At 40.7% G+C, this 26,880-nt stretch overlaps 1 protein-coding gene across 3 annotated transcripts; it reads right to left on the bottom strand.

The window, feature by feature from the left end:
* Positions 1 to 7,176: 7,176 nt before the first annotated feature.
* LOC130560843 (coiled-coil domain-containing protein 9B) lies at positions 7,177 to 25,123 on the bottom strand. Of its 3 annotated transcripts, XM_057344889.1 has the most exons (10): positions 24,560 to 25,107; positions 19,942 to 20,052; positions 18,969 to 19,073; positions 18,559 to 18,714; positions 18,311 to 18,460; positions 14,645 to 14,826; positions 9,243 to 9,292; positions 9,114 to 9,161; positions 7,647 to 7,728; positions 7,177 to 7,355 (listed from the first exon to the last, which is right to left on the bottom strand). In XM_057344889.1, exons 1-10 carry the CDS (start codon positions 24,569 to 24,571, stop codon positions 7,298 to 7,300), a joined length of 954 nt encoding a protein of 317 aa, XP_057200872.1. In that variant the 5' UTR covers positions 24,572 to 25,107; the 3' UTR covers positions 7,177 to 7,297. The 3 variants fall into 3 exon arrangements, with proteins under 3 accessions (XP_057200872.1, XP_057200873.1, XP_057200874.1); XM_057344890.1 differs by lacking the exon at positions 9,114 to 9,161 and having other exon boundaries at positions 24,560 to 25,123; XM_057344891.1 differs by lacking the exons at positions 7,177 to 7,355; positions 7,647 to 7,728 and adding an exon at positions 7,896 to 8,904 and having other exon boundaries at positions 24,560 to 25,106.
* Positions 25,124 to 26,880: the final 1,757 nt, after the last annotated feature.

Genomic DNA, 26,880 nt, shown 5'->3' with positions numbered 1-26,880 from the left:
CCAATACCTCCAAATAAGAAAATACAATAATGGTTCATGCAAGGGTGAAATATAGTAGAGAGAGAGAGAGGGAGGGGGAGGGGAGAGAGAGAGAGAGAGAGAGAGAGAGACAGAGAGAGAGACAGAGAGAGAGAGAGAGAGAGAGAGAGAGAGAGAGAGAAAGACACACACGATAGAGAGCCACGATGCGACGACAGATGATGGAGAATCGACGAGACGACAGAATGTAGAAACACACGACTCAGAGAAGGAACGAGAAGAAGAGAGAGAGACACGTGCGATAAAGAGAGAGGAAGAAGAGAGAGACGACGGCGAAAGCACCGACGACACAGCAACAGACAGAGACATAGAGAAGACAGAGAGACAAACAGGAGAGAGCCGACGAGATGAGACGAGATCGGACCAAGAGAGGAACAGAAGAGGACAAGAAGAGAAGTTGAGATAGAGGCGAGATAGAGAGAACGAGAGACGAGAGAGACAAGAGAGAGACCAGACGCCACCCCGAGATCGACAACGAGAAGGATTAGAATCCATGAGCGCGGAGAGACCGCTCGGACTCGAGAAGAGAGGACGAGAAGAGAGACCGAGACGAAGAGAGAACAGAGACAGACGAAAAGGAAGAGAGAGAAGAGCAAGAAATAGGAGCAAGATGACGGAACCCGAAGACGACAGAGGAACTATAGACATAGAGATGACCTGTGAGAGGAGATAAGGAGAGAGAAAAACGATTCGATGAGAGAGAGAGAGAGAGAGAGAGAGAGAGAGAGAGAGAGAGAGAGAGAGAGAGAGAGAGAGAGAGAGACAGAGAGAGAGAGAGAGAGAGAGAGAGAGAGACAGAGAGAGAGAGGGGAAGGGAAGGGAAGGGAGAGAGAGAGAGGCCACTGCGGTACAAGAGTGCTGTAACCCTAACCCATTAACCCATACATCCCATCACTCCCTCAATCACTGGCCTTCATTTCCCAGCAGTGATGGAGAACGACAGCACAGGCGTCTCTCGAGCGCTGAGGGTCTGAGCTCACATGCGGCGGCAGGTGCACATAATGTTATCAAATATGTGCCAGGAGACCTGGGAGTCTTTTCCCACTGCACTGCAGCACACACACACACACGCACGCACGCACGCACGCACGCACGCACGCACGCACGCACACACATGTTGGGTTTCCATGTTTTATGAGGACATTCCATAGACACAATGGTTTTTATACTGTACAAACTGTATCTCATATCCCCTACCCCTAACAATCACACACAACTGTCTGCTCTTTTACATTTTCACAAAAGTTCATTCTGTTTGATTTATAAGCATGTTTCCTCACTGTAGAAATGGTTGTGAAAACTTACACAATCTGTGTTATTTCTGGGACAAAGCATTCTGTGTCCCCTTTTATTTATTTTACACAAAATGACACATCATGTGTTAAAAGCATAACACAAACAATGTATTAATAATTAACGCATCCTTTTTTTGGAGTGCACAATATAAGATTACAGTACAGAGTTTCATAAACACCTGTGTAATTGTTTGACTCTTTATTTGACAAAGAGGAATAGCTGAAGATTAATGTACGGTAAATGGATTTTTCCTGCAACAAGCATTACACATTTCTAATGCATTTCTAACTCATAAAAAATGAAATAACCCCAAATCGTCTCAATGTAAGGTTTAAATTGTTCTTACAGGATTGTTAACATTACTTACAGTGCATAATACAAGTAAATCCTAAGTAATTATAATGAAACGACTTGCTTCAGGGGAAAAGCAATTTGATTACAGTAATTAATCTGTAATCCATGACGCCCAACACTGAATCCATCTGCTGAAACACAAACAGAAAAGAGGAAATATTTGATACTTGATTTCACATCTGATAAGTGAATCTCATCTCATATTTCACCTCTGAATCACAAAGCCATTTTGAGACCTCAACCTTTTATTTTAAATCTAAAAACAATACAAAACTAACGTAAGACATTCACTGCTGTCAACATGCGATGTGTTAGTGAGAGCAATGCTCTTGGGTTTTAAATTCAGTGATACTGATGTGAAATCACTTCAAACGGAGGTTGCAAATAAAACCCAACACTGTTCTGGACATATTTTTAACATGGTTACTTCACGGAGAGTAAGATCCAACCCGTCAGCATCAGTCATGAGAGTCATGTGATGGGAGGGGCCTCGGGGACGAACACGTCTGCTGGAAGCGAGTAATTAAAAGAGTAACAGAAGAGAACCGAATGATTTCCAGAGCAACACTCCCATGAGAGGCTTTTAAAATAATAAGACACAAATCCCACATGACTCACCATCATCTCAAACCTGCTCCACATTCACAACAACACACACACGAGTCTCACAAGTGTGTTTTTCACTCTTCACAGCGGGGATGAAGATGAAGTGAAGCAGGTTACATTAAAACGATGAATTAGTGGAGAAAACATGATCAAAGCTAAACACCGCAAACTAGAAGCCAGTAAAGAGCTCTTACCTGCTAAATGTGTTCAAATAAAATATACAGGAAGTATAAAAGAGGAAAAACATCACATGACTGCATGTCCGTTTTAGATTTTACATTAACTTTGCAGATATTTTCACCATCTTCACTGTTCAAAATCAAGGTGCTACAAAGGCTGTTCACAGCGATGCCACGAAGAACCATTCAAGTACCTCTTTCTTACTTTTTATCATCTGAAGAACCTTTTTCGCCACAAAGACAGTTTCTTCAGATGTTAAATGTTCTTTATGGAACCATTTAGACAAAAAATGGCATCGAAGAATCTTTTGAAGCACCTTTATTTCTAAGAGTGTTCGGTCACACAGTGTTGAACTGTGATAATTCAGAAACAACTTTTCTTACGAGAAGTGTTCAAGGGGAAAACATTTATTGTTTTTGTTTTTATTATGGACTTCAACATTCAACTCAAAAGCAAGTAAACACAAAATGTGACGACAAAATAGAAAAATCCAACTTCAGTCACATGAAACATTTGTGAGCCTTTCCATCTCTCAATAACAAACAAACGTCAGAAATACTGAAATCATCAGTATAATAATAATAATAATGCTATTTTACTGTAACATCAAACAATAACCAGCGAGTCTTTATGTGCTAAATCTACTGGGGCAAACAAAAAACTTTAAAAGTCATAAACATTTTGTAAGAAATAAACTGAATCTAAAGCAAGTTTAGGTTAGAGAATCGTTGTAGTGTTCTGCTAATGTTTCATATGTAACATTCAAATAAGATAAAGTGCTAATAAACAAACTTTAAGAGTCCATTCAAACCCACAACACGTGTGCTTCGAGAAGTCAAATGATCATGTGATAAAGGCGTCTGTTGGGTTTATGTTTATGACTGCACATGCATTCTGTGTCTGTGGGTTCATCCCACTAAACTTCATGAAGTTAAACATTCAAGTGGCTTCAGTAGTGCTTTTAACTCAAATCAACAGCCCAAAGATCTCCAGACGCTCAAACCTGCATGAGAAGACAATCTGAACATTCGCTTTCATTCAGCTTTCAATACACTCAATATGTCAAGATGAAAATAAGTACAGCAAACACTCGTATTAGTAACTTTCTACCACTGCTAAAGTGAAACAAACAAGGCAAATGATGTTTTCTCTCTGTGGGTTTTGGTTTTGGTTTCAGTGTCCGAAGATTCAGTCAGATTTTCCATCTAAACAACTTTCCCGTTTTCTCTTGCCTGCATGGAAGAAAGAAAGACATTTAAATGAATCAATCGTTTTGAGAAATCTTCATTTAATGAAGTCAATTGGGTTGACTGCACAACAGTAGTATTAGTTGAGCTTCTTTAGGCTTTGTCCTTAAAAACATATGACCTGGTACCATCACTTTACAGTCAATTTTACTGTATTAACTCTACATTGACATCTTTATGCATTTGGCAGAGGCTTTTATCCAAAGCGACTTACATTGCATCATACATTGTATCTGAGTGTGTGCAGTCCCTGGGATCCAAGCCATGACCTTGGCGTTGCTAGTGCCGCGCTCTAACCACTGAGCTCTACTAACTAAACATTAACATTACGGTTTCATTTGATTCGAGAAATATATTTCAAATCAAGTCTGAAGAGAGAGGAGTGTGAATCAGCGGCGGCTGGTGCAGTTTGTTTGAGGGGGCGCAACAAACCATTTGACGTGATGTAACCCTATCATCACTGCTTGGTTAAACTGTCAAAGCATGTAATGGTGTTTATTAACAGCAATAAGGTGCCAGTCCAAATAAAAAAAAGTGCAGTTGTGCTTTATTATTTGTTATAGTAAACTGTAGTAAAATTGTAAAAAGTGTTTTTGAACCGTACCATAGTAAACATTAAGGTATAATACAGTGTTTTCTACTGTTTATCACTATTGAAGTGTACGGAGTGTTCAGGAAACTCTGGAGTTGTTAATAATGACCATAGAGAGAGAAACCCGGTTTAGTGTTTCGGTTGGCCATCCATCTCTTCTGTAACAAAACACGAGAGTAACTTTCCAGATAACTTTAGTTCAGTAAAGAATACCAACAGTCCATCGGGTGTCTTATTTGTGTTAAGCGATTCAAGCACAACAACTTTAGTTAGTACTACTGAAAACATTTATAAATCTATATATAGCTATAAAATATAACAGCACCTTACAATTTACTACAGTTTACTAGTGTAAAAACCAACGTGAGAGTAAACAGCATCCAATACAAATAGCATCAGTGATTATGGTGGCTTTTGTCGCGTATCTCAGTAAAGGATTCTCTGTGAACCGGTTGAGATTGTCCAATCACATGAGGTCAAACATGTCAAAATCAATATTGATATGCTATCAGCAAAAGTAGGAGGGGCGCCCTGGCGACGTTCTGAGGCGAGCCAATTAGAGAGCAGCCTCAGGTCACCTGCCTGTCAAAAGTTTGTGTACTAAACATTCATTTGTCTGGCGCCCCGCACGTGCAATATACTGTATATGTATCGTCACAGAAATGAACCAAATCCTATTTGAAATAATACTTTTAATGAATGCGAACACAACTAACGGGCCAATATAGTGTGAATAAATCTGTTTATTTCAAAATTATATGTTGAACTTATGTTTAACAGTCTTTTTCTCTGGATAACTTGAGCGCCCCCTATTGACCAGACACCACTGGTGTGAATACTAGCTTTTGTTTACCCTAAACATGTGCATTACAGAATAAAGATCATGTGATCAGATTCAAATCTAATATTCTACCTGCAGATCCTCCGAGAGTTAAACATAAAAATGTTCAAAAAGATGCAGGACTGTTCCAGTGCTGCACAGTAAGTGCGAGGATGAGCATGTGGCCTGGTTTCATATATAGAGACTCTTTCTAGGGTACTTGTGAAGCTCACTAATGGAGTTTCAGTGGGCCGCTAAACCCTGCGAGGTGGGACACTTCAAATCTGCAAGTCAAATGAAACACAACACACACAACACACAACACACAGACAGCACACACAACACTCACTGTAGTGTAGCGATCCACCTGCGTATCAGTCACACACAACACACAGCCAACAACACCACACACACACGGCACCACACAACCATCCACGCACACAAACAGACACCAGCACAACACGAACGCACGCACACATGCTCATCGAGACACTACGCACTAGACGCGCAACAACAATCATCACACCATCATCCACTGTTAGCGAATAGAACACACACACGCACACACGACAGCACACACACACACGCACGCCACACACACACACACACGCACACACAGACACACACACACACTACCACACATACACGACACACACACCACGCATACACACACACAGCACACAACACACACAGCACACACAGACACCACACACACCATACCACACACACACACACGCACACACGCACCACACACACACACACCACACACATCCACAGCACGCACACACACACGCACACACGACAGACAACCATACACGCACACACACACGCACACACAGCAGTCAGCAGCACACACCACCACGCACGCACGCACGCACACACACACACGCACACACACTGCACAGCACGCACACACACACACACTACTCACACACTACACACACACACACACAACACAACACACACACACACGCACACGCACACATCACACACACACACACACACACACAACACCACACATCACGCACAAACACAAACCAACACCAACACAAACAAACAACTAACACACACAATCACAACACACACACACACACATACACACACACACACACAACACGCTCACACACACACACACACACATGCACGCACACTCTATCAAACACTACCGATATCAACACCGAGTCTGCAGTCAGAAAGAACAATCCCCAGGAATCCAGACTTGCAGTATCACACAGACTGGACTCCATCCTAATTCTGTAAACAAACACACATCTATCGACAGCCACACCACACACACACACACACCACACACAACGTACCACACACACGTCACGTTCAATCAGTCTTTTCAGTTCTAATCCAAACATGAACTCTCTTGTATTTATTTGATTTCCTGTAGCTGCGGTCGAGTCTTACACATGTAAAGAGAGACGATCATGACTCGTACATTCATGTGTAAATGAAACCTCCTCCACAATGAAAAGGGTGTTATAGAGGTTCTCATTTTCTCTGATCAGTCATGGGTTTACACGTGAGAGAGAATCATATGATGTCATACCACAGCAGGTCTTGTTGAGCTCCAGAGGCGGCTCATCTGATATAGGAACGTCTTCATGTCCTGAACTGATGCTGAGAGACTCTTCCTTTATCCCGCTCTCTTCTGAGCGACTCTTCTCCTCTGCACCCGTGAGGGTCTCGTCTGCCATCTCTTTATCTTCAGCGAGACGCTCGCTGACGTTCTGAGCCCGTGAGCCGCTGTCTGAGATCTCGTGAGGCATCTCCAGAAGCTCTTCAGAGAAACAAACCTTCTTCTCCGTGGTCTTCAGACCGGACGTCTCCCCGTCAGATATCACATCACCGCTGGCGTGCTCGGGTTTGAACGCCACGTCAGACATCTGCGGCTTTGAGTTTGGAACGTCATCTTGTTGGTTTGGATTGATGTTTTTCTCCTCGGAAGAACACAGAGCGTCTAGTTCCTCCAGGAAGGCCTGCAGACCGCCCTCTGGACAAGCCTTCAGAAACCGGTTCAATAACGTCACAGATAAACCACACTTTAAAGGAGTAGTTCATTCCAGAAATAAACATGTATTCATTCATTCAGATGTGACGTTTACAACAGAATCAACCAATCAAGTCCCAGATGCATTAGGGTGAATTTCTCTTTTAAGCTGAGATTGGAGTTTTCACCTGTTCATGTTCCTCGTGCTCTTTAGCGTCCCATCTGAGAGAGGAAAAAACTCATTATACAATCGGTTCAATTGTAAATCACTTTTTCTATCTTCCTTTAGGAAACATTTGTTTATGCTCTATAATGTTTATATGATCTGTTTACTGTGTGATAAAAGTGGGTTTGATGTATATGCGAGTTAAATGTCAACGCTCATGATCAACAAGGGTTAGGTGATGCTGTAAGGCATTTCCCATCATCCTTTGTGTTTGGGTATGAATGCAGATCGTAATGTGTTGGAGTTTCATTGAAACGCTTATGTTGTGTTCCTGATGAGGATCTCACCGTCGGGCTCGGCCCGTCAGACGCTCTTTACCCTTGGCTTTACTGCTCACCACTGGACGACTGCTCCCCTTCCTCTCTCGCGCTGATGACCACAGAGAAAAGACTCCTTTCATGAGCTTTTATGATCGTGTCTGGCTGATAAAACTATCATGACCCAAATAACATTATCAACGTATTATCAGAGTCAGACATTTCACATATGAAACTTGATTATTGGTTTGTGATAACAATACACTACATATCAGTTTTCCAAGGCTTAAAGTTCTGAATACTAGTGTTGTAGTTGAGACCACCAAAACCGAGACCAAGACAAAATTCATTCAAAAGATCCACAAAACACTAAAAAGTCATAATAAAATAATAACCGAAGTAACTTGGGCAGAACTGTATGTGTAGGATGTTTAATGTCCATGGTTTATCACCCACCTACTGTAACATATTACAGTTTTTGTGCAGGTAAACTTTCCAACAACTAGACATTTAAAGAAAAAGGTAAATACCCAAGACAAATTTACGTCTGTGACCTTCCACGAAACAAAACATTCACATCTCTTTATACATCCAATTACATGAATGACGTTAACACATAAATCAGACAATGCCCCAGCAATTTAGTGTCATTCCCACAGTAGTGGTCCTGACCGGTCTTGAAAAATCCCGAGACCATCAAAAAACCGGTCTCGAGTACTACAACACTACTGAATACTGTAAATGACACAAATCATTGAAATGCAGAATGCAGCATGTAATAAAACAACAGAAATGTCTTCTGCCTTGCTGGAAAAAACGGAATATTGGTCATTAAAGAAAAGCAGGGCTGTAACGATTCACTCAGCTCACGATGCGATGCGATTCACAATTCTGATCTCACGATACGGTTTATTATTTACAAAATGAGACAAATTAGAAATGAACAAATGCCCTTTTATTATTTCTCAAATGCTGCATATTTCTTTGTACTATCTTTAATGTCAAATAACAAAACTAAACGGCAATTTTAAAACAAATTTCAAATCAAATAAAAAAATGAATAATTCAAAAGTCTCTTTAATATAAACAAACTAAGAGTTTGTCTGTGCTTTTCTTGGATTTTTTACATTTAAGAAATATCAGCATATCCACGTTTTCCAAGTTGGCAGTAAACACAGCGGCCCTGCTGCTCAACACATGTACTGCCATTCATTTCACATCTCAACCGACTCGAGTCCTCACGTCTCCTAATCGATTTTCAACCTGCTCACGGTGAATCGTAACATCCCTAAAGAAAAGACTCATTTAGTTTGACGTTATGAGGTCGTTCTTACATCACGAGTTATCCGTGTCTTTCATCTTAAAATATCACAAGAATTCATTTTGGTTTTCACAATGGAACGAATTGTAACAAATAAAAACGATGACAGTGAAATGTAAAGTCCAGGTCCCTTTATTCAAAGTTTCCAGCGCGTCTGATAAAGCAGTTTTCCTCACCTCTGGATTCTTCCGTTCTCAGATTTCTTCTTCTGCCGTTTCGGTTTCCTAACAATCAAACATGATAAACTCTCACGAGCTGTTGTGCAACAGCACAATGAAGAAAAGAGCAATGTGTCTTCTGCTCACCGGTGGTGTGTGCGTCTCTGTCCGGTCCTTCATCCGGTTTGTCCGAATACCTGCAGATGTGCGAAATGGGTTTAAAACACTGAATACACAACAATCCCATCCCTAACAACCCCAGGACCACTCCAGCAGGCCACATCACCATCATAACACATGTTTGGGTGTTTAGTGCTGCTTTACACTGCCCACAGGTTCTGCTTCACGCATTTTGTACTTCTCTGATAAAGCTGGTTAACCAAGAAACACCAGAAACGGTTGAATGGACGAATGTCTGAGTGAGAAACTCTGAACGAGTAAAGCACGTGACTGTCTCGGTCCAGATAAACTAAACTGAAGGTTCTCACAGGGATGCGCTCATCTCGCTTCCATCTCCCACAAAACATTTGGGTTGACGCGTCCTGCTGTCCTGGACAATCTCTGGTGTTCACAAACCCTGCCAAATAAGGCAAGGCATTTAAACCAGCCTAAAAATATCCCGCTGTCTCCGTCCACTCCACAGTGCTCACAGGGGACGGTCATTTCTTCCTGAAGAAAGCACCTCACAGACCCTGGTCAACATCTGGACTGAAGTCATGTTTGTGGGACAGTTAGTGCAGATCTACAGGGACATGCTGCGGATGACCTTAAAGGGGTCATATGGCGTGAACACGTGTTGTTCTGTGTCTTTGGTGTGTTATAAGTTGCTCATGCATGTATTAGACGTGTATAATTGCAGAAATGAAAGTGTGGGAACAAAAGAGTCATTCTATGTAATAGCGAATGCTCACCCAGACCTGCCTGAAACACCTCGTGTAGCCACACCCCCACAAATCTACATCAGTTGGTGGTCTGATTTGACTGAGACCACCCAAATGTAGACGCAAGTAAGGTGGGCGTACCTGTCAGTAAAAATCCACGTGTTTCAGAGAGGCGGAGCAAAGAGGAGATACAAACATGCACGGTGTGTGGAAAATACAGCGTTTATCAACCTTAAATCCTGTTTACACATTACATCACATCTAAAACAAACCATAATGTTCCTTTTAGCCGTGTCATATGACTCCTTTAATAAAAAGAATACAAGAAATTAGGGCTGGTCCGAATACCATTTTTGGAGCTTGGAAGTTTGGGTAGTAATCGACACCCAATATTGGAAGCTTCGGAGGGAGGGGCTGAACATATTCTTCTCTCTAATAAAGGCAGGAATCTCTGTGTCTGTCTGTCTGTTTATGTTTATTATGTCGAGAACCGTTCATCCAATCAACTTCACGTGTGTTGCTGCGGACCCAATGTGTCGCATGTTGGTGCAATACAGACACGTGACACGTTCAGAATTGATCAACTTCTAATAAACTACAGAACAGTGCGAGCCGGCGCGCCTCACATTAAAATAATTCCATTTTGTTTTATTTCAATTAGTTTCTGTATTAAGTTAATTTAGAAAAATGTTTTTTCTTATAAAATATATAGATTTTTTAAATGTTTTTCGTGTGTGGTTCAGGTGCTAGCAGGGACATTTGGAGGGGCAGTGGCCGAAACAAAAGAAAAAGGCACTAAGGGTTGGGGCAGGAGAAGACAGCATACCCTCTTAGAAATGTTTTTCTACTTATCACACTGTAGCACTCAGTAAATATGTAAATCTATATTTTATGTTGTACTATGTTAAGGTACAACTCTTTTAAAACATTTATAGTAGCCCATTTTCACAATAATGTGATTTGTTGAAATTTCAAACATTTTTCAACATTATTTGCGGGAGCAAAAGTGATATTTACATTTATGCATTTGGCAGACGCTTTTATCCAACGTGACTTACATTGCAATATACTATTTGATTCGGAGTATGTGAAATCCCTTGGATCGAACACATGTCCTTGGCTTTGCTAGTGCCATGCTCTAACCACTGAGCCACAGGAAATATTGATGCAATAACAAATGATTCAATGGCTTTCACATGCTCTCCTGCTATCAGGGCTACTAGTAATATGGTCTTAATAAAATGTTATTTATATGATGCAGTGGCGTAGGCAGAATTTCATTTTTGGACAGGCCTGGGCAAAAGTGAGCGGGCACTTTGACTGTCTTGGCTGTTTATTTTTAATCGTTTTTTTTTTAATAAACTGCGGCACAACACACGCGCAGCAAAACAACAACAAACTACCACATCTACACGTTTTTAACAAGTATTGCATTAATATTAGACTAATTGCATTAATCTCATTTTCATTGATGTACCTAAACAACTTATTTAAAATTTTCGGTAAAACGAAAATGCCACTTATTTAATCAATTAAGCACATTTATTTAATAATCAACAACTAAAAATGTTTACCAAAACATTTAATCGCACATAAGACTATATATGTTTTATATAAAGTTTTGGTAACACAACAAATAGCGCCTTATTGTAAAGTGTTACCAAATTTTTTAATAATTACTTTATAATTACTAACGAAAATAGTGCTTATTTAATTAATTACTTTATCTAATAACGCTCAAATGAAACATTTAACACAAATTTCAAGCACATAAGGCAGTTTTTGTCCATTCATATTTTAATAATAGAAATATTTCCTTAAAGACAAAAATAACGATTGCTTAATTAATTAGTTAATCAAATTAAATAACAATTAACGCTAAAATAAAACTTTCACATAAGACAGTTCTTATATCAAGTTTTTAATAACAGAATTATGTTCTACAATTTGTTGGTAAAATATCACCTTATAAACGACGGCTGTTATAATTTGTTTTCCAGATTTAATCAAACATATGAAATATCAAATTCATCACTAAAAAGCAAGGTCATGAACAATGAACACGTAACAACGCATATATTTAGCAAAATGCTACTAGCTCCACAAGTCTGCAATTCACATACAAATGAAAAGAAATCTGATTTGCTATACGGCAAGCATAACAACGCAGGATCTGTTCTTCAACGCTGCGCTGGCTGGTATAAAATTACAACACAACAGGGTTGTTCCTGGCCCAAAATGAGGCGGAGGTGGTGCCATCCTGATCTTTTACACACACACGTAGGCCTGCCGTACCTTTTAGTGGCTAAACCAAAGTGACTTTGAGTTTGACATATTAAAAGTTCTAATAAACTTAGATAAAAATGACAATTATTAAGTTATATAAAACATTACTTTTATTCAACCAAACAGAAATGTTTTTTTAATCAAATAAAGCATTATTATCATTTTCAACTAACTTTTCAGCCCACAATAGCCAACTGAATTAACCAGTCTTTCAAAATGAGCAAAGCTCATTCACATCTTGCATTCTCTGTGGTTCACTTTAAATTATTCAAGGATCTCTTATATTCGCTAGTGACTGAAAAGTTCAATAGTTTAAATGAATCGGTTCAAATGAGTCATTCGTGTGCGAGTCGTTCTGAACGCAATGTGCGTTCATACTGGCGAACTCGCTGTGTACAGTATACGCTGATTCAACGATCCAACTGTACAGCTAAAGACATTACAATGATGCGCGTCATGTTCATTTAATAAATTTCAAGAAATGAAATGTACTTGCATGCAAAACAAACAGCCTGGGCTCTTGTTCTGCAACTCTTTTTAGCGCCTCAGTGTGCTGATAACGAAACAGCGCCTCCACTGTGGCGTAATGTCGCAACTGCAGTTACAAATAACAGTCTGTTAAATGCACGCAGAATTTCTTGTGAAGACTCTGGACATAATTTGGGCGAGAGCCTGAGGCGGCACGACATTTGACGGAGGCGGCCGCCTCCAATTTCTCTATGCAGGAAAAACCCTGAACAAGCCGTAGACCATGGGCTTTGAATTGAAAAGTGCAATTATTTCCTCATTGTCCAAAGAGTCTGCAAGTTCACGTTCCACGGATAATAGCGACAGATTGTTGTGCTCGAGTGTGGACATCGACGACCTTAAACGCGTCTTTATTCAAAGTCTCTCAACAGTGCATGTAGTCATTGGTCAAGTACAATAATTTAAAAAATAAAATATTTTTGTAATAACTGGGTGGGCCTATTCATAAAGTGGGCGGGCATGTGCCAGGGCCGTCCGCTGGCTACGCCCCTGATATGATGTTATAGATTAGCCTGCTGTTTTCAACTAAGAAAATGGCAATGTACTGCACAGGAGTTACAGTGTGACATACTGTCAGCTTTGTGAAGGCATTTTCTACAAAAGTGTGTCAATAACTGCAAATTTGGTGTTGTTTATATCAGATTGATACAACAATTTGATTTGACAAGAATTCTCATTTTCTTATGAAAACGTGGATATTTTGTATTTTGTGTGTCGTTGTTAGCAGTTAGCACCAATAATAGAAAACCAGGAGCAAAAACATTAACAACAAAAATACAAATGATTAATTCTGCGTATCAAGCACTGTGTGTAATGTGGATAATGTCCTTACAGTGATGGGATGAAACTGTCCCACGAACGGGAAAACACGGAGCGGATCAGCGGAATCAGAGGATGTTTAGCGGAGTGTTAACAGACGTCTTTCAGCAGGGATCTTGAATGGATGCCTGTCCGGAAGTGGGAGTGGGGTTGAGAGGGGCAGTGGCTCTAGTCACCCCCCTGTGCACGGCCCTGGGTGCTAGCATAGTTTGATTGCCAACTGCGCTGGAGTGCGGATTGAAATGCATCACATGAAGGAGGCTGTTTAAACTGTTGCAGCCATTCAAATAGTTTAGTTTTGTTTTCAATGGTAAAATAGATATATTTCATTTCTTTATCACTTTAGTTTAGAAAAATGTTTTGAGTATTTCTTGTTTGTTGCTCATGCACAGAACGCAGTTTGATTGCTAACTGCGCCATAGCCGGTATTTAAACGCACGACGGGCATGAGACTATTTAAATTCCTCATTCAGCTTCAGCTGTCACCGTAAGAAAAAAAACATTGTATACATGCAACCTGTGCATTTTTATAGGCGTACTACTTACAGAACTGTTGTGGTAGGCCGGTTTCAAACCGCATAATTGGCACACTGCCTTTGTCTTGTCCTCACTGAAGTTAAAGTGTTCCCACACACCTGAGGTCTTCGGCAATTTTGTTTCTCCTCCAGAATAACTAAATCATGACGTTCACTAATGGGCGAACGTCACTAATTCAAGCGCTTCGCGGGGATGCCAGGTGTTAGGAAAAAAAGATTATTCGAATCTCAAAATTGAACTGAACGAATATTCGAATATTCTGGTCCAGCCCTACAAGAAAACCAGATATATTGCTCAGGAAATATCCACATTGTTTATTCACGTGAACACGTACATGTCAAGTCAATGTCACTTGATTGTCACAAGATTCAGAAATTGAAAGATGTCCAGACACTGAGGTCTAGAAAGAAGACGCTTCAGGATGTCTATGAGAACTAAATGAAAAAGTTTGAAGCAGCTCAATGTTCACGCCTCTAAAAATAAACCCAAAGTGCTTACATCAGGTCGGGCTTCTCCACGTCCCAGGCTCTCCTCCACTGGCCTTTAGAGTTTCTGTGTCGGGCCACGCGCTCTCTGTCGATCTCCTCTCGCTCCTTCTTCCAGCGCTGGTACTCCGTCTGGTCTTCTCTGGACGTGAGGTTGAGGTCTGTGACTCCCAGCGGCTGCGAGACCTCAGAGGCCTACAAGAGAAGAAAGTGACGGGGTCAAAGCTGTTTGAGAAATCACCATTAGAACCGCGAGACAGAGTCATTCATGGCACACATTATGATCACACAGAGACCATCTCAGTGACTTATTTGTCATATGTGCTTTTATAGAGGACTCATGAAGAGGCTGCATTCATTCATTGGGATGTACTTTGCTTTCAGCAATTTAGGACCCGAGTGGAATTTTGTCATTTCCCTGTGCATTTTTATTCAGACTGTACCGTTTTTCTTTACAGTGAATTAGATACATCAAAATATATCTCATCCATCCTTACATCAGTAACATCAGCCACCATACGTGTATTACATCAGAGCATCATTTTCTACAGACGATGAGAAATTACTTAATAAAGTGTATAAATAAAGTGCATGAATACAGAAATGAATAAATACAGACATACATGCAGAAATGAAGCGATAAAATAAACAGGTAATCTTGACGCGCAGCCATTCCAAGTGAAATCTGCTCAGAGCATTCATTTAATGATTCATTTGTTTGTTTATTGGTAGATTTGTTCATTTAAACTTAAGTCATTTTCAGCACATCAGTAAATCCACTGTATGCAGAGCGGAAAGTGGGCCTCGCTCTCAAGTGCTTTCTGCCGCCATGTTGCTTTTTATGGTGCCGTTGCCATGGCGAATCGTAATATCGGAGCTCCATTGATGATGGCTTTTTAAAGTCGTGGTGCACACGCATAACCCAGGGTAAGCCTACCCAGAGTACATTGAACTAACTCAAATCAGCTGTTCTGAAACCAAAAACTCAAAGTTTCTCATTTCTAAGTCAACCAACTCTGAGTTCAAGGTTTAACCTAGGGTTGGTTTGGACTGGGTTGGTCTGGAGTTGGAAACAGGCCGCTGATCTCCTCTGACGTGTCACAGTTGCACTCATTGACTTTGATTAAAAAGTTTCTGAGCACTTTGATTAAAAAACTTTGATTAAAAGTTTTCTTTTTGTTAGCTTATTTCAGGCGATTTACCTAAATCCCATAGACTTTGGGGCGATGGAACCCCACTAGTTAAAATGCTAACTAGCTTCTGGGGTTTGCATACAAAAATACATCATCTCTGCAGTACTCAATTGTGGAATAATCTATTTCAGATAACCCCACCCCTCGATGGCATGTAAACACAAAATAAGATGTGATTGGCTGCTTTACGTGTCAGTCAGAGGTTGTGTTTCTGTGAAAGTGGGCGGTGCTTGGCCAGACCAGTCACAGGTCATGAGACTCAACTGACTACATGAATACAAAGAAAATAATTCACACTGGTAAAACAAAACCATAAAGAGATATTTTGAGCAAAAAAAAAACTAATGAATCGTCTAAAACATTTGAGTGAACAAACAGAAACTCACACAAAGGGAATAAATGTGTTGGAGTCAAATCCAAACACAGTCTGCTGGAGTGATACTGCCGCCGTGTGGACAAACAGAAGAAGTACATCTGCTTTATTATTACCGCTGTCTGACTTCTGCAACTGTAACATGATTGTCTATCAGAAGAGATTAAAAACTTCTTACTTTCGCATCTGTCGCTTTTTTATATTGAATAATTCATGACCGCTCATAGAAAACAAACATTAGACATCACATTCAGTCTAGCATCATCAATCCATCATACAGACCTACAATCAGATTTTACACATTAAAGTCGTCAAGTTCTAATAAAATCACATCTAAACAAATCATTCTCAATTGTATTCTAAATGTAAATGTTTCCAGGTAGCGTGAAATGCTCTCACTCTCATAAACCATGAACAAAACTACACAATATAAACAAGTGTATAAAACAACCCAGACATTATTAAACACAAGTTCTAGAAACATCATTTTTTGCTGAGACGTGAAAAGAGCAGAACCCCCCCCAAAAATTGGACTTTGGACATTTGTGTATGAAAAGAACCACGGCAGTGACGCACAACACACACAAACAATGTGCCATCAGCTGCATAATAAACCCATTCAGAACAAACGTTAATGACATTAAATCATCCGGCTCATTATGACCTCAAACAATGAACTGAGAGAGAGAGAGAGAGAGAGAGAGAGAGAGAGAGAGAGAGAGAGAGAGAGTAAATTGGTAAATGAGTGTAATTACAGTAAAAGTAGGCTGTCGGTCAGCAGTGACAGATTTGTTTGTGTGTTTCTCATCTCTGACGTCTCTCACGATGCTCACAGACAGAGAAACACAGGAAAATTTGAATCTGAGCTCCGTCTTTCTAGAAACGAGGACATCACACAACAACAACAGCACTATGTCACCGTCCTGGAGTCATTTCCCTGCGGTCTACAACACAGACGACACCCTGATGCATTATGGGATATCACATACAGGAGGATATCTCGGTTCTGACTCTTCGTCCTCTCATCCAATACACAAACCACACAAAACCACCGCAAACCCTCCTTGAAAACCCTCTCAAACACCAGCCTGCTTTTATTCGGCGCCATTCTTCAGTCTACAAAATCTGTCTTTGTCGGCTTTCATCGAAATGTCCTCTTCCTCCTATAATCACTTTTATATCATCTGCCCATTCTGTCCTCATGTAGCGTGCATGCGGTTCAGACAGAAGCACAGAAGACCGAGACTCGGCTGGTTGTGTCTGACACACAATAGGGTGTATTGTGTAGAGCTCCACTCGTCAGTGGACAGACGGTTCAACCCCGCCGGGTGTAAAACTCCCCACACAGCAATGAGAATACACCAGAAACACACAAACACAACAATCATGGCTACGTTCACCTTGCTCAAGTTGCTCAAAACGAAAAAAATGTGTGCATTACATCAGACAAGCTAGAATGCTTTTTTCCCAAAGAATAAACGGTACAACCGGTGTTTTTACACGTGGATTAACCGGTGGGAAAATTTCATCACCGCAACATCCCTAATCGTGATTTGAGTTATTTGTTCTATTTTGAAGTCATGTGTGGCTGATGTCATTTGTCAGGCTTGTGATTGGTTGTGCCTGGACGTCAGACGTGTGAAATCTACTAGAAGAGCTAAAGAGACGGAAACCCTTGCCAAAAGTCCTGATGAATATTCGCAGCGGCTCTGCTCAGGTCTTTATGATCAGGGGAGGCGTGACCCATCCCGTCTGACATCTATTTAAAGCCTGGAGACTTGAGAAGAGGCGAGGAGACGGTGACACACAGCACAGGAATGCTGCATGGCATCATGGGAACACAGAGACATTCAGACAGCCGGGTGCATCGGAGCACCTAAAACTACTTGTTTACATACAAGCAGGGCTGAATAATCAGATTACATTTACATCGGCTAATAATCGTGTCCTCACGGCCTAACAGAAGACCGTTTCCAAAAGTGTCTGATGTCACTGAATGATGCTCACATTGACATTTTTTGAGGTCAACTCAAGTTATGATAAAAAACACAGAACACAAAGAAGATCGTGTCGAGACCACAGCATGACGTTCATCGCAAGAACATTTGCTCACCTCTATTTCCACGATTCTCTTTGTGGACGGAGGTCGTTTGACTCGCGCGCTGGTGTCCGGCGTGTCCTGCTCTTCCTCGGCACCTGGTTTAACCCTCGCTGGACTCACGGGACGGTTTCTGTCCTTTCTTTCCCCAAACACCCTCTTACCCTGAAACAATATCACAGACAGAGACAACCAGACTCATCTAGACTGACACAGACAGATTCATCCAGACTGATACATGAGACGGATTCATTGAGTCGTGCCTTGATGTTTCCCGGCGTTGTGACGAGCAGCTGTCTTCTCTTTCCTCTCCCGACACCGAGGCTGGATCTGGATCCAGATTCACAGGGATCCTTCTCCTGATCTGATCTAGTGTTTGACTCTTTCTGTCCAGACTTCTTGGTCACCACACGCTGCTCCTGAAGCAGCACACATCAACCAAGAAATGAAACATGCAAGTTTCATTCAGCATGCAGAAAACAATCAGCTGGAAAAGAAAACCGTCACTATTCACTTCAAGCCTGTATGACTAAGTGGAACAGAACATCCTGATTTCATTTTCCTTATTAACTGCGTGTAGCATGTCTACTTTTCAGCCGGGTCATTTCTGATGACATCATCGCTGTACAGTAGGAGTCTCTAGTGTTTGCACTGAGTAAATCAAGTGGCTCACATTAGATGATTTGTTGAGGGTGATGGTGAGATCATTAGGTTTTCCCTTCCTGCTGTGTAATGACATGCCTTCCTGCTCCGCCTGCTTCTTGTCCTCTTCCACTTCCTGAAAAATACACATTATACGACAATAACTAACACAGAGACCAGGCTGAGCGCAGGCCAGCGTAAACCAGTCTACACCAGTGCAAGCCAGAATAAACCAGCGCAGGCCAGCCTAAACCAGTGCAAACCAGACTAAACCAGCACAGGGGAGTCTTCACCAGTGCAGGCCAGCCTAAACCAGAGCAGACCAGATTAAACCAGCACAGGGCAGTCTTCACCAGCGCAGGCCAGCCTAAACCAGAGCAGACCAGATTAAACCGGTGCAGATCAGTCTGTGATGTGTCATTGACCACGTTTACATGGACAACAATAATCCGATATTAGCAGGGTTAAGACAATACTCTGATTAAGAATGGAGCATTTCAACAGAGCTTTTTGACTAGCTTAATCCGTCTAAACTCATAATGGAATTAAGACGGGTGTAGTACTCCTATTTTAGTGGCATTATGGAAGTGCGGTATAGACATGTACACAGCTTAATCGCACTATTAGCGGCGCGTAGGAACTTTGGCGGCACTTTGCGACAGGTTACACACACGCACGGCAGTGGCCAGCCCTTTCGTTTAACATGGCTTCAAGCAAGAAAGCACATTTTTGGTCCGAACGGGAAACAAGAAAGATGTCAACAATTCTAGAAAATAAATGAAACGCCAAACACTGCATGTGGTACCATGGCGAAGACCAACTGTTCGTTGATACATGAAATTATGGAGGGAACGTCGACGCATGTAGTGTAACATGTAAAAGGGGAACATGAGAGGTATATTCTTAAAGCAGCTCATGTAAACACCTTAATCGTAATATTATTTTATTCAGAATAAGGCAAATCATTCGATTACTGACGTCCATGTAAACGTGGTCATTCTCACCTGATAGCGTTTCATAAGAGCTTCATTTTTCTTGCGTAAAGCTTCAATCTTTTTGTCCAGCTCTGCGTCCTTCTGCATCTTCATCATCATCACGGTCGTCTCTGGCGGGCTCTGAGCACACAACACGTCATGAACATCACAAACCACAACACAATAATCCAAACAATCCATTACATTTCCTGCTACAGACTGCATCTACACACATTTCACATGTTAAAGCCAAGAGTGTATCAAACACAACAAATGTGCCACACAATGTTTGTGTGCTGATGTTGGTTGATGTAAAATTGCTTGATTACGAGATTTATCATCTGCATGTGTGCTTGTGTGTAGTTGTGCGTCTGCTCCGACAGGCAACTTGAACCTCTGTGCATGAAATCTGCACCCCAAACGCTGCAGGACGGCTCGTCCTGGGTTTCTGAGTTTGTTTAAATCATTACAGCACAGCTACTAAACTGTCAAACAATAATAAACAATAGCAATTAAACTGTTGTAGTGTTTGTGTGTCTGACGCAGGAGCCAGCGCTGCGCAGCGGTAAAAGGGCACACGCTGAATCTGTCAGCTAATGACGACTGAGGAGGAAACGCTGGAGATTTTACATTGCGTGACAGAATAAAGCTCTTGCTGACTCCAGATCAGTCACAGCGTTTAAAGTCCCCGTGAACCGGAAGTTGCCATCGTTTTTACTTCCATATTTTTTTTTTTAAGATTTATTTTTTGGCGTTTTGCCTTTATTTGACAGAGAGAGACTCTTTTCAGAGAGGACAGGAAGCAAAGTGGATGAGAGAGAGGGGGTAGGGTCGGGAAAGGACCACGAGCCGGGACTCGAACTCGGGTCGCCCAGGACGCACCGGCGCCACATGTCGGAGCACGAACCACTCGACCACCTGGCTCCGACTTTACTTCCATATTTTGATGCATTTCCAAGTGAAATGCGATTAGTAATGAGAAAAATAGTGGGCGTGGCTTTCGACTTTCTCTAAGATTTGATTGGATGTATAAAAACAGCTGTTGCATTTTGAAATGGAATTGGCAGCAGACTGACTGTTGAAGGGGAGGAGTTAACGGATGCTCCACCCAAGCCTTCTAACATACGTCATTTGAGATGGATAGTCATTACAGGATGGAAGTGCATTTTCAGATTGAACCTAAATATTAAGAGGACACACACATTTTAAAAAGAGAACGACCCACACTGATAAACTATTTATAATAAACGCTGCAATATTTCATGAAAAAATATGCAGTGTCATTTTTTGTTTCACTGGGACTTTAAGAAGCCAGCGGTACTCCAACATTTGAGCATTTGAAAGGCTAACAAAGAAGCCAGAGAGAAGAGAATACAGCGAGATGTGAATCCCTGATGAGACCTCTCTCGAGTACTACAGCGAGAAACGTACACATGAACACACAACACCTGCGATGCTTCATTAAATTGTGTTAACACTGTTGTACTGTATTACACTTACACACACACACACACACACACACACACACACACACACACACACACACACACACACAACACATCCCACTCATATTGTGTGCACTCGCATGAGCGTTCAGTTCAAAGTGACACCCCAGCAACTGCCAACAAAACCCACACGGGTGACTGACCCTGTCTGTCCACAGTTAAAGCCGTGTGAACAGCTAACAAATACACGTTAAGACATCAGATATCAATAAAAAGAATTCAAATAAATCCAAGAAAAAGATCAAAACTACAATTTACTTACATGCTTAGATGCAACTCACATAACAAACGATCTTACTGAGGATTCATGAAAGTGCTTTAAAGGAATAGTTCGCCTTCAAAATGAAAATTCTGTCATTATTATTTACTGTTGTGATTTCAAACCTGCATGACTTTCTTTCTTCTGCAGAACACAAAAGAAGATATTTTGAAGAATGTTGGTAACAGAAAAAAGTTGGTCCCCATTGACTTGCATTGGTTTTGTGTCCATACAATAGAAGTCAATGGAGACCAATGGTTTTTGGTTACTAACATTTTTTAAAATATCTTCTTTTGTGTTTTGCGAAAAAGAAAATCACACAGGTTTAAAATGACAACAACAGGGTGAGTAAATGATGACCGGATTCTCATTCTGAAGGTGAACGGTTTCTTTAACAAGAACATGAGCTTCATATTTCTGCAACACATCTGTGATACGAATTACTATGAAATCATTTACAAAAAAATCAGATCAGATCAGATCTCGTGTCATGTGCAGAGCAGACACACACTGCAGCAGAAGCAGAAGATAAAGAGACCGTCTGCTGATCCATGTGACATTCAGTCCAGATCAGAACAATGACACGAACCCACAGAAACACGGAGACCGAACACAACAACTCAAATCACACCGCTCATTTACAAAACACCTGATCTTTTGGAAGATCGCAAAAAAATTGCTCTGTGATTAACAAAGGTTTATGATGTTTACACGTTTGTCTATCAAGATAATCTTTACAGATACACAATAACACAACATTTGTTATTTTTGAAGCCTAAACACAATGGGCAGAAGTAAAAAGCTAACACGATGCTAGAAACAGACTACACTTAAGGTCGCTCGATATCAACGTCACCACCACCAAACCTCCCACAACTCTTTCAAACTTGATTAAAAATGTGTTCCCTGGTGAGTAATTACTCCGTGAATGAATCCACATCTAAGTGTTAAGAGATTTGTGCCTGTGTTGCATTATTTGTGAGCTTTATGTGCGTGATGACGTCTAACGTCCCCGCCAAAGTACAATAAGTAGTCCCCTTCAGCAACTTGTTAGCAACCGCAGTTTTTAAGACACAATAAGGCTTTAAAAAAAATCACAAGCGGGTTATGACTGGTGTGTTTTATGTCATAGAATAAAACGTGAAAATATTTCGAGGTTTTGTTTACCACAGACCTTATTTCAGGTGATTTACCAAAAACCCATTCAATACACCCATAGACTTTGGAGCGATGGTCCTAAAATGCGAACTCGCTTCCGGGGTTTGCATACAAAAATACATCATCTCCGGGCCTCCCTATTCACCCGAGAGGTACGTTCACATCACTGCTAAAATAATGATACAATATTGTTGAATCACTTTCAGAGTGAATTTAAACTTCAAGTGATTTGTGCATTAAAAATGTGAAACTTCAGCGCACACGTTTAGAATAAACATGACATTGTGATCTGTAAAACTGTAAAGTCGCTCCAAATCTGTAGAAATTCTGTTGAACACAAAGCTATTTGGAAAAATGTTAGTAGCTAAAATATCTGAGGTATCATTGACTATCATGGTAGGAAAAATTCAAATGACTGTCAAAGGTGCCCTAGAACGGTTTGCTTTCCTAAATTCCTCAAAATATCTCATTTTGTGTTCAACAGAACAAAAAAAACGATACAATCCTTTTCCTGCTGTGGTAGTCAATGATGTCCCAGAACAATTGCTAACATTTCCCAAACATCCTTGTGTTCAACTGAACAAAAAACACCTAGAGGGCGAGTACATGATGACAGAATTTTCATTTTTGGGTGAAGTATCCCTTTAATACCTAAAAAATAAATAAATAAAGTTGAGTTAATATTAGGGTCATCATTTTTTGGGTGTGAATGGGTCTTAAGGCCATAGTTCACCCATAAAGAAGTTTTCCTTTAAAAATGTTTGACTCTTCACTTTACTTTTAGTATGTATTGTATGGAAAACAACAGCTTAAAGGGACACTTCACCCAAAAATGACAATTTTGTCATCATTTACTCACCTTCGAGTTGTTCCAAATGTGTATAAATGTCTTTGTTCCGATGAACACAGAGAAAGATATTTGGAAGAATGCTTATAACAAGACAGATCTCAACACCCATTGACTCCCATAGTAAGAAAAAAACAATGGTAGTCAAAAGTGCCCCAGATTCTTACATTCTTCAAAATATCTCCTTCTGTGTTCAACAGAACAAAAAATGATAAAGCATTTTTTCCTATTATGGGAGTCAATGGGGTTGAGATCTGTTTGGTTATATCTTTCTCTGTGTTCATCAGAACAAAGACATTCATACAGATTTGGAACAACTGGAAGGTGAGGAAATGAGGACAGAATTTTCATTTTTGGGTGAAGTGTCCCTTTAAGACAACTGAAGTAAGAAAATCATACAGGTTTGCAACAGCATGACTGGAAACAAATACAGGCAGAACATAGACTTCTTCATTTGCTATTTAGAGATCATTTGAAACAACTACGTTAACAGTTCACGTGTTGTCTTGGCACCAAAACAAACCATGAAGTGGGTACAAACACACACAGACACACAAACTTGAAGGAAAATCCAGCGTGACAGGACAGCCGAAATGACTCATCAATGCCGCTGCAGGACAGGAACATTCCAGTGTCGTTTTCCTGTCTCATATTTACAGATCACATGTCAAACACGCACACGCAGCAGCAGCTCGGACTATAAACTGCAGCTCCTGCACCCACACAGAGGCCTGGTTCTGTTCCTGCGTCGGGTCGCAGCATAAACCGAGGTTATGACAGCAAAGCTCACGTTAGTCCCAGCAGCCATCACATATACAAAAGATCCAGAGAACGGGAAAGAGAAATACGGAAGGATTTGAGAAACAGAGAGAGACTCACGGCGTTGTGCATGTCAGCAGGGAAAAGTGGAGTCCTTCCAAACGGCAGGCAGCCGACGCGGCTCGGGGAAGCGCATGGACTCTGGGATCATGCCTTGATTACAAAAACGCCAGTCGGGCTACGAGCCAAGACGTCCAGCAGACGGAGAGAAAACCCTGCGAGCAGACCGTACAGCTGCTGCCCGCCCGCCCGCTCGCCCGCGGTGCAGTCTCTCCCTCTCTCTCTCTCACTCGCTCATAGTTCATTTTACCCCTCGCTCCCCCCACCTACCCCTTTAAACTCTTTAAACGTCCAACACTGGTGATGCGTTCTACAAACCCCGTCAGTGATGTTTTACTCCTTCTGCAATAATCTTTAGTATATCATTTGTTATTTTATATCGTTTCGCTCGAGAATAAAAATGCTCTTGTTATTCACTCGCTCTAAATCCGTGCGGCTTCCCTTTGTCTGTGAAACACAAAAGCAGAAATCCTGAAGTCTGTTCTGGGTTTTTAATGCGGTTGTAATGAACAGAGGCAGAAGCTTTAAAAATGGATCAAAACACCATGAAAGCACCGTTATAAAGACTCGTGAGATACAGTATTCTGGTGAAACCAAAAACATAAAACCAGAGTTTACATGATTATTTACTGAACAAATAAAAGAGTCCGTCAGCTGAAACAGATCAGTTTGATTGAGACTGATAATCCACAATAACCACTGAAAAGATCAGACTCAAAGGAAATGATTTAAGAATTGCACAACTATGGACTATTTTGTACATTGCTTTTTGTTTTTCGCCATCTTTAATACATTTATTCTAGTATCTTTGCAGTTCATCTAACTACACGTGCATTTGTTTGCGATGACATTGTCAGACTAGTTTTTTTTTTGTACTGAAACAGTAAAACGTGTCCGTTCACATTCAGATGCTGTGTGGTGATGTTTTCTTTTGAAAAAACAATAGGAGACTTGTATGTTGTTGTTTTCAAGTATATTTCAATGATATACACTCACGTGTTTCTGATGAATGTCTCCTCATGGAAGTATCTGCAGGTCATGATGGGATGTTTCTCATGCTCTCACACTGTCACAAACAACATACTGCACTATTTTCATTGAACACATTAAACATCTTTAAATGTCACAGACACAATTCAACAGCACAAAATTCATGTTTTTCTCATAAACAACATCAGATAGATAGACACCACCATCCTCTTTGCTACCTGGGCAACCAGCATGACGTCAAATTGATCAGATACACAACAATTTCTGGCCATTACATGTTGTTATTGCAGAAGTTACAGTATAACTAACATTTACATCACTGACAAGCAGAGAAAAAGACAAACTGTTAAATAAACAGCGGACCCGATTGAGATCATATCGGTGTAAAAATCAGGGACCCTTGATTAAATTGAACAATGAACCCTTGAACAAACGAACTGTTCAAACAACTTTGACATATAACGTTACAAAATCTAAAATATCAATGTTTTTAAATGCACTGTATATTTTGTAACAGTTACGTGAGAAACTTCTGAGGTGATCGTCAAATATCAGTTCTCTCATGATCTGTGTTCATGTTTGACTTACACGAATAAACCTCGTCACGCCTGTCAACAAAACCGCTTTTCAATCGTCATGTTAAAATGAACATAACAACTATTGAAACCTAAATCAAGGGAACTAAACAAACTGGTTGGTCTGTTGAGATAGATGTGATGTGGATCGATCTTACTAGTTAAATCGTGACGTCACTGCCGGAAATTGACGAGCGAGCGCCAGTCGTTTATTTTGAATATGGCGGCATCGCGCGGTGGGTTATAGAATTACAACAGGAGGAGGTTCATCACAAGCAACATCTGATAATGAGGTTGGGCAATTCTGTGGAAATGTCAACCTTACCATGAAACTGTAGGGTATTTACCAAAGGTTTTGACTAAACTAACAGCACAGATATCAACATTTGGTTGAAACGTACAGTAGGTGGCGTTATGCACAAAGGGTGTAATGCGCCAAAAAACCAAGGAAGAAAAAGAACATTTGGTTGTTCAAATACCATGTGAGGTCTCTCTTCAAGTTTTTTTAATCTTTTTATTTTTCGCGCATGATTTTTCATAGTAAGTGCCATTTTCAGAATTGTCACATTCATAACGGTACAAATTCCTCATAAACGGGCACATGAAAATCAAGTAACAATTTTTTGTTCTATGCAGAGACGTCTCTTCTCCATTTGTTGGTATTATTGCTTCTGGTTTGTGCATTTTAATTCACAGAAATCCTACAAAGTTTGTCATCTCCCAAAAACCGTGTCCTTTTTTTGTCACGTCCATAAC

The sequence above is a fragment of the Triplophysa rosa genome, linkage group LG10, assembly GCF_024868665.1.
Source record: "Triplophysa rosa linkage group LG10, Trosa_1v2, whole genome shotgun sequence".
Taxonomy (NCBI): domain Eukaryota; kingdom Metazoa; phylum Chordata; class Actinopteri; order Cypriniformes; family Nemacheilidae; genus Triplophysa; species Triplophysa rosa.
The sequence above is the reverse complement of the archived record's forward strand: the minus strand, read 5'-3'. Positions and strand labels throughout refer to the sequence as shown.

Coding starts and splice junctions, on each gene's coding strand:
- LOC130560843 (XM_057344889.1), bottom strand. Junction 18,715..18,968: donor CCCTCAACAAATCATCTAAT/GTGAGCCACTTG, acceptor GTGCTGCTTCAG/GAGCAGCGTGTGGTGACCAA. Junction 14,827..18,310: donor AGAGAATCGTGGAAATAGAG/GTGAGCAAATGT, acceptor CTTCTCTTGTAG/GCCTCTGAGGTCTCGCAGCC.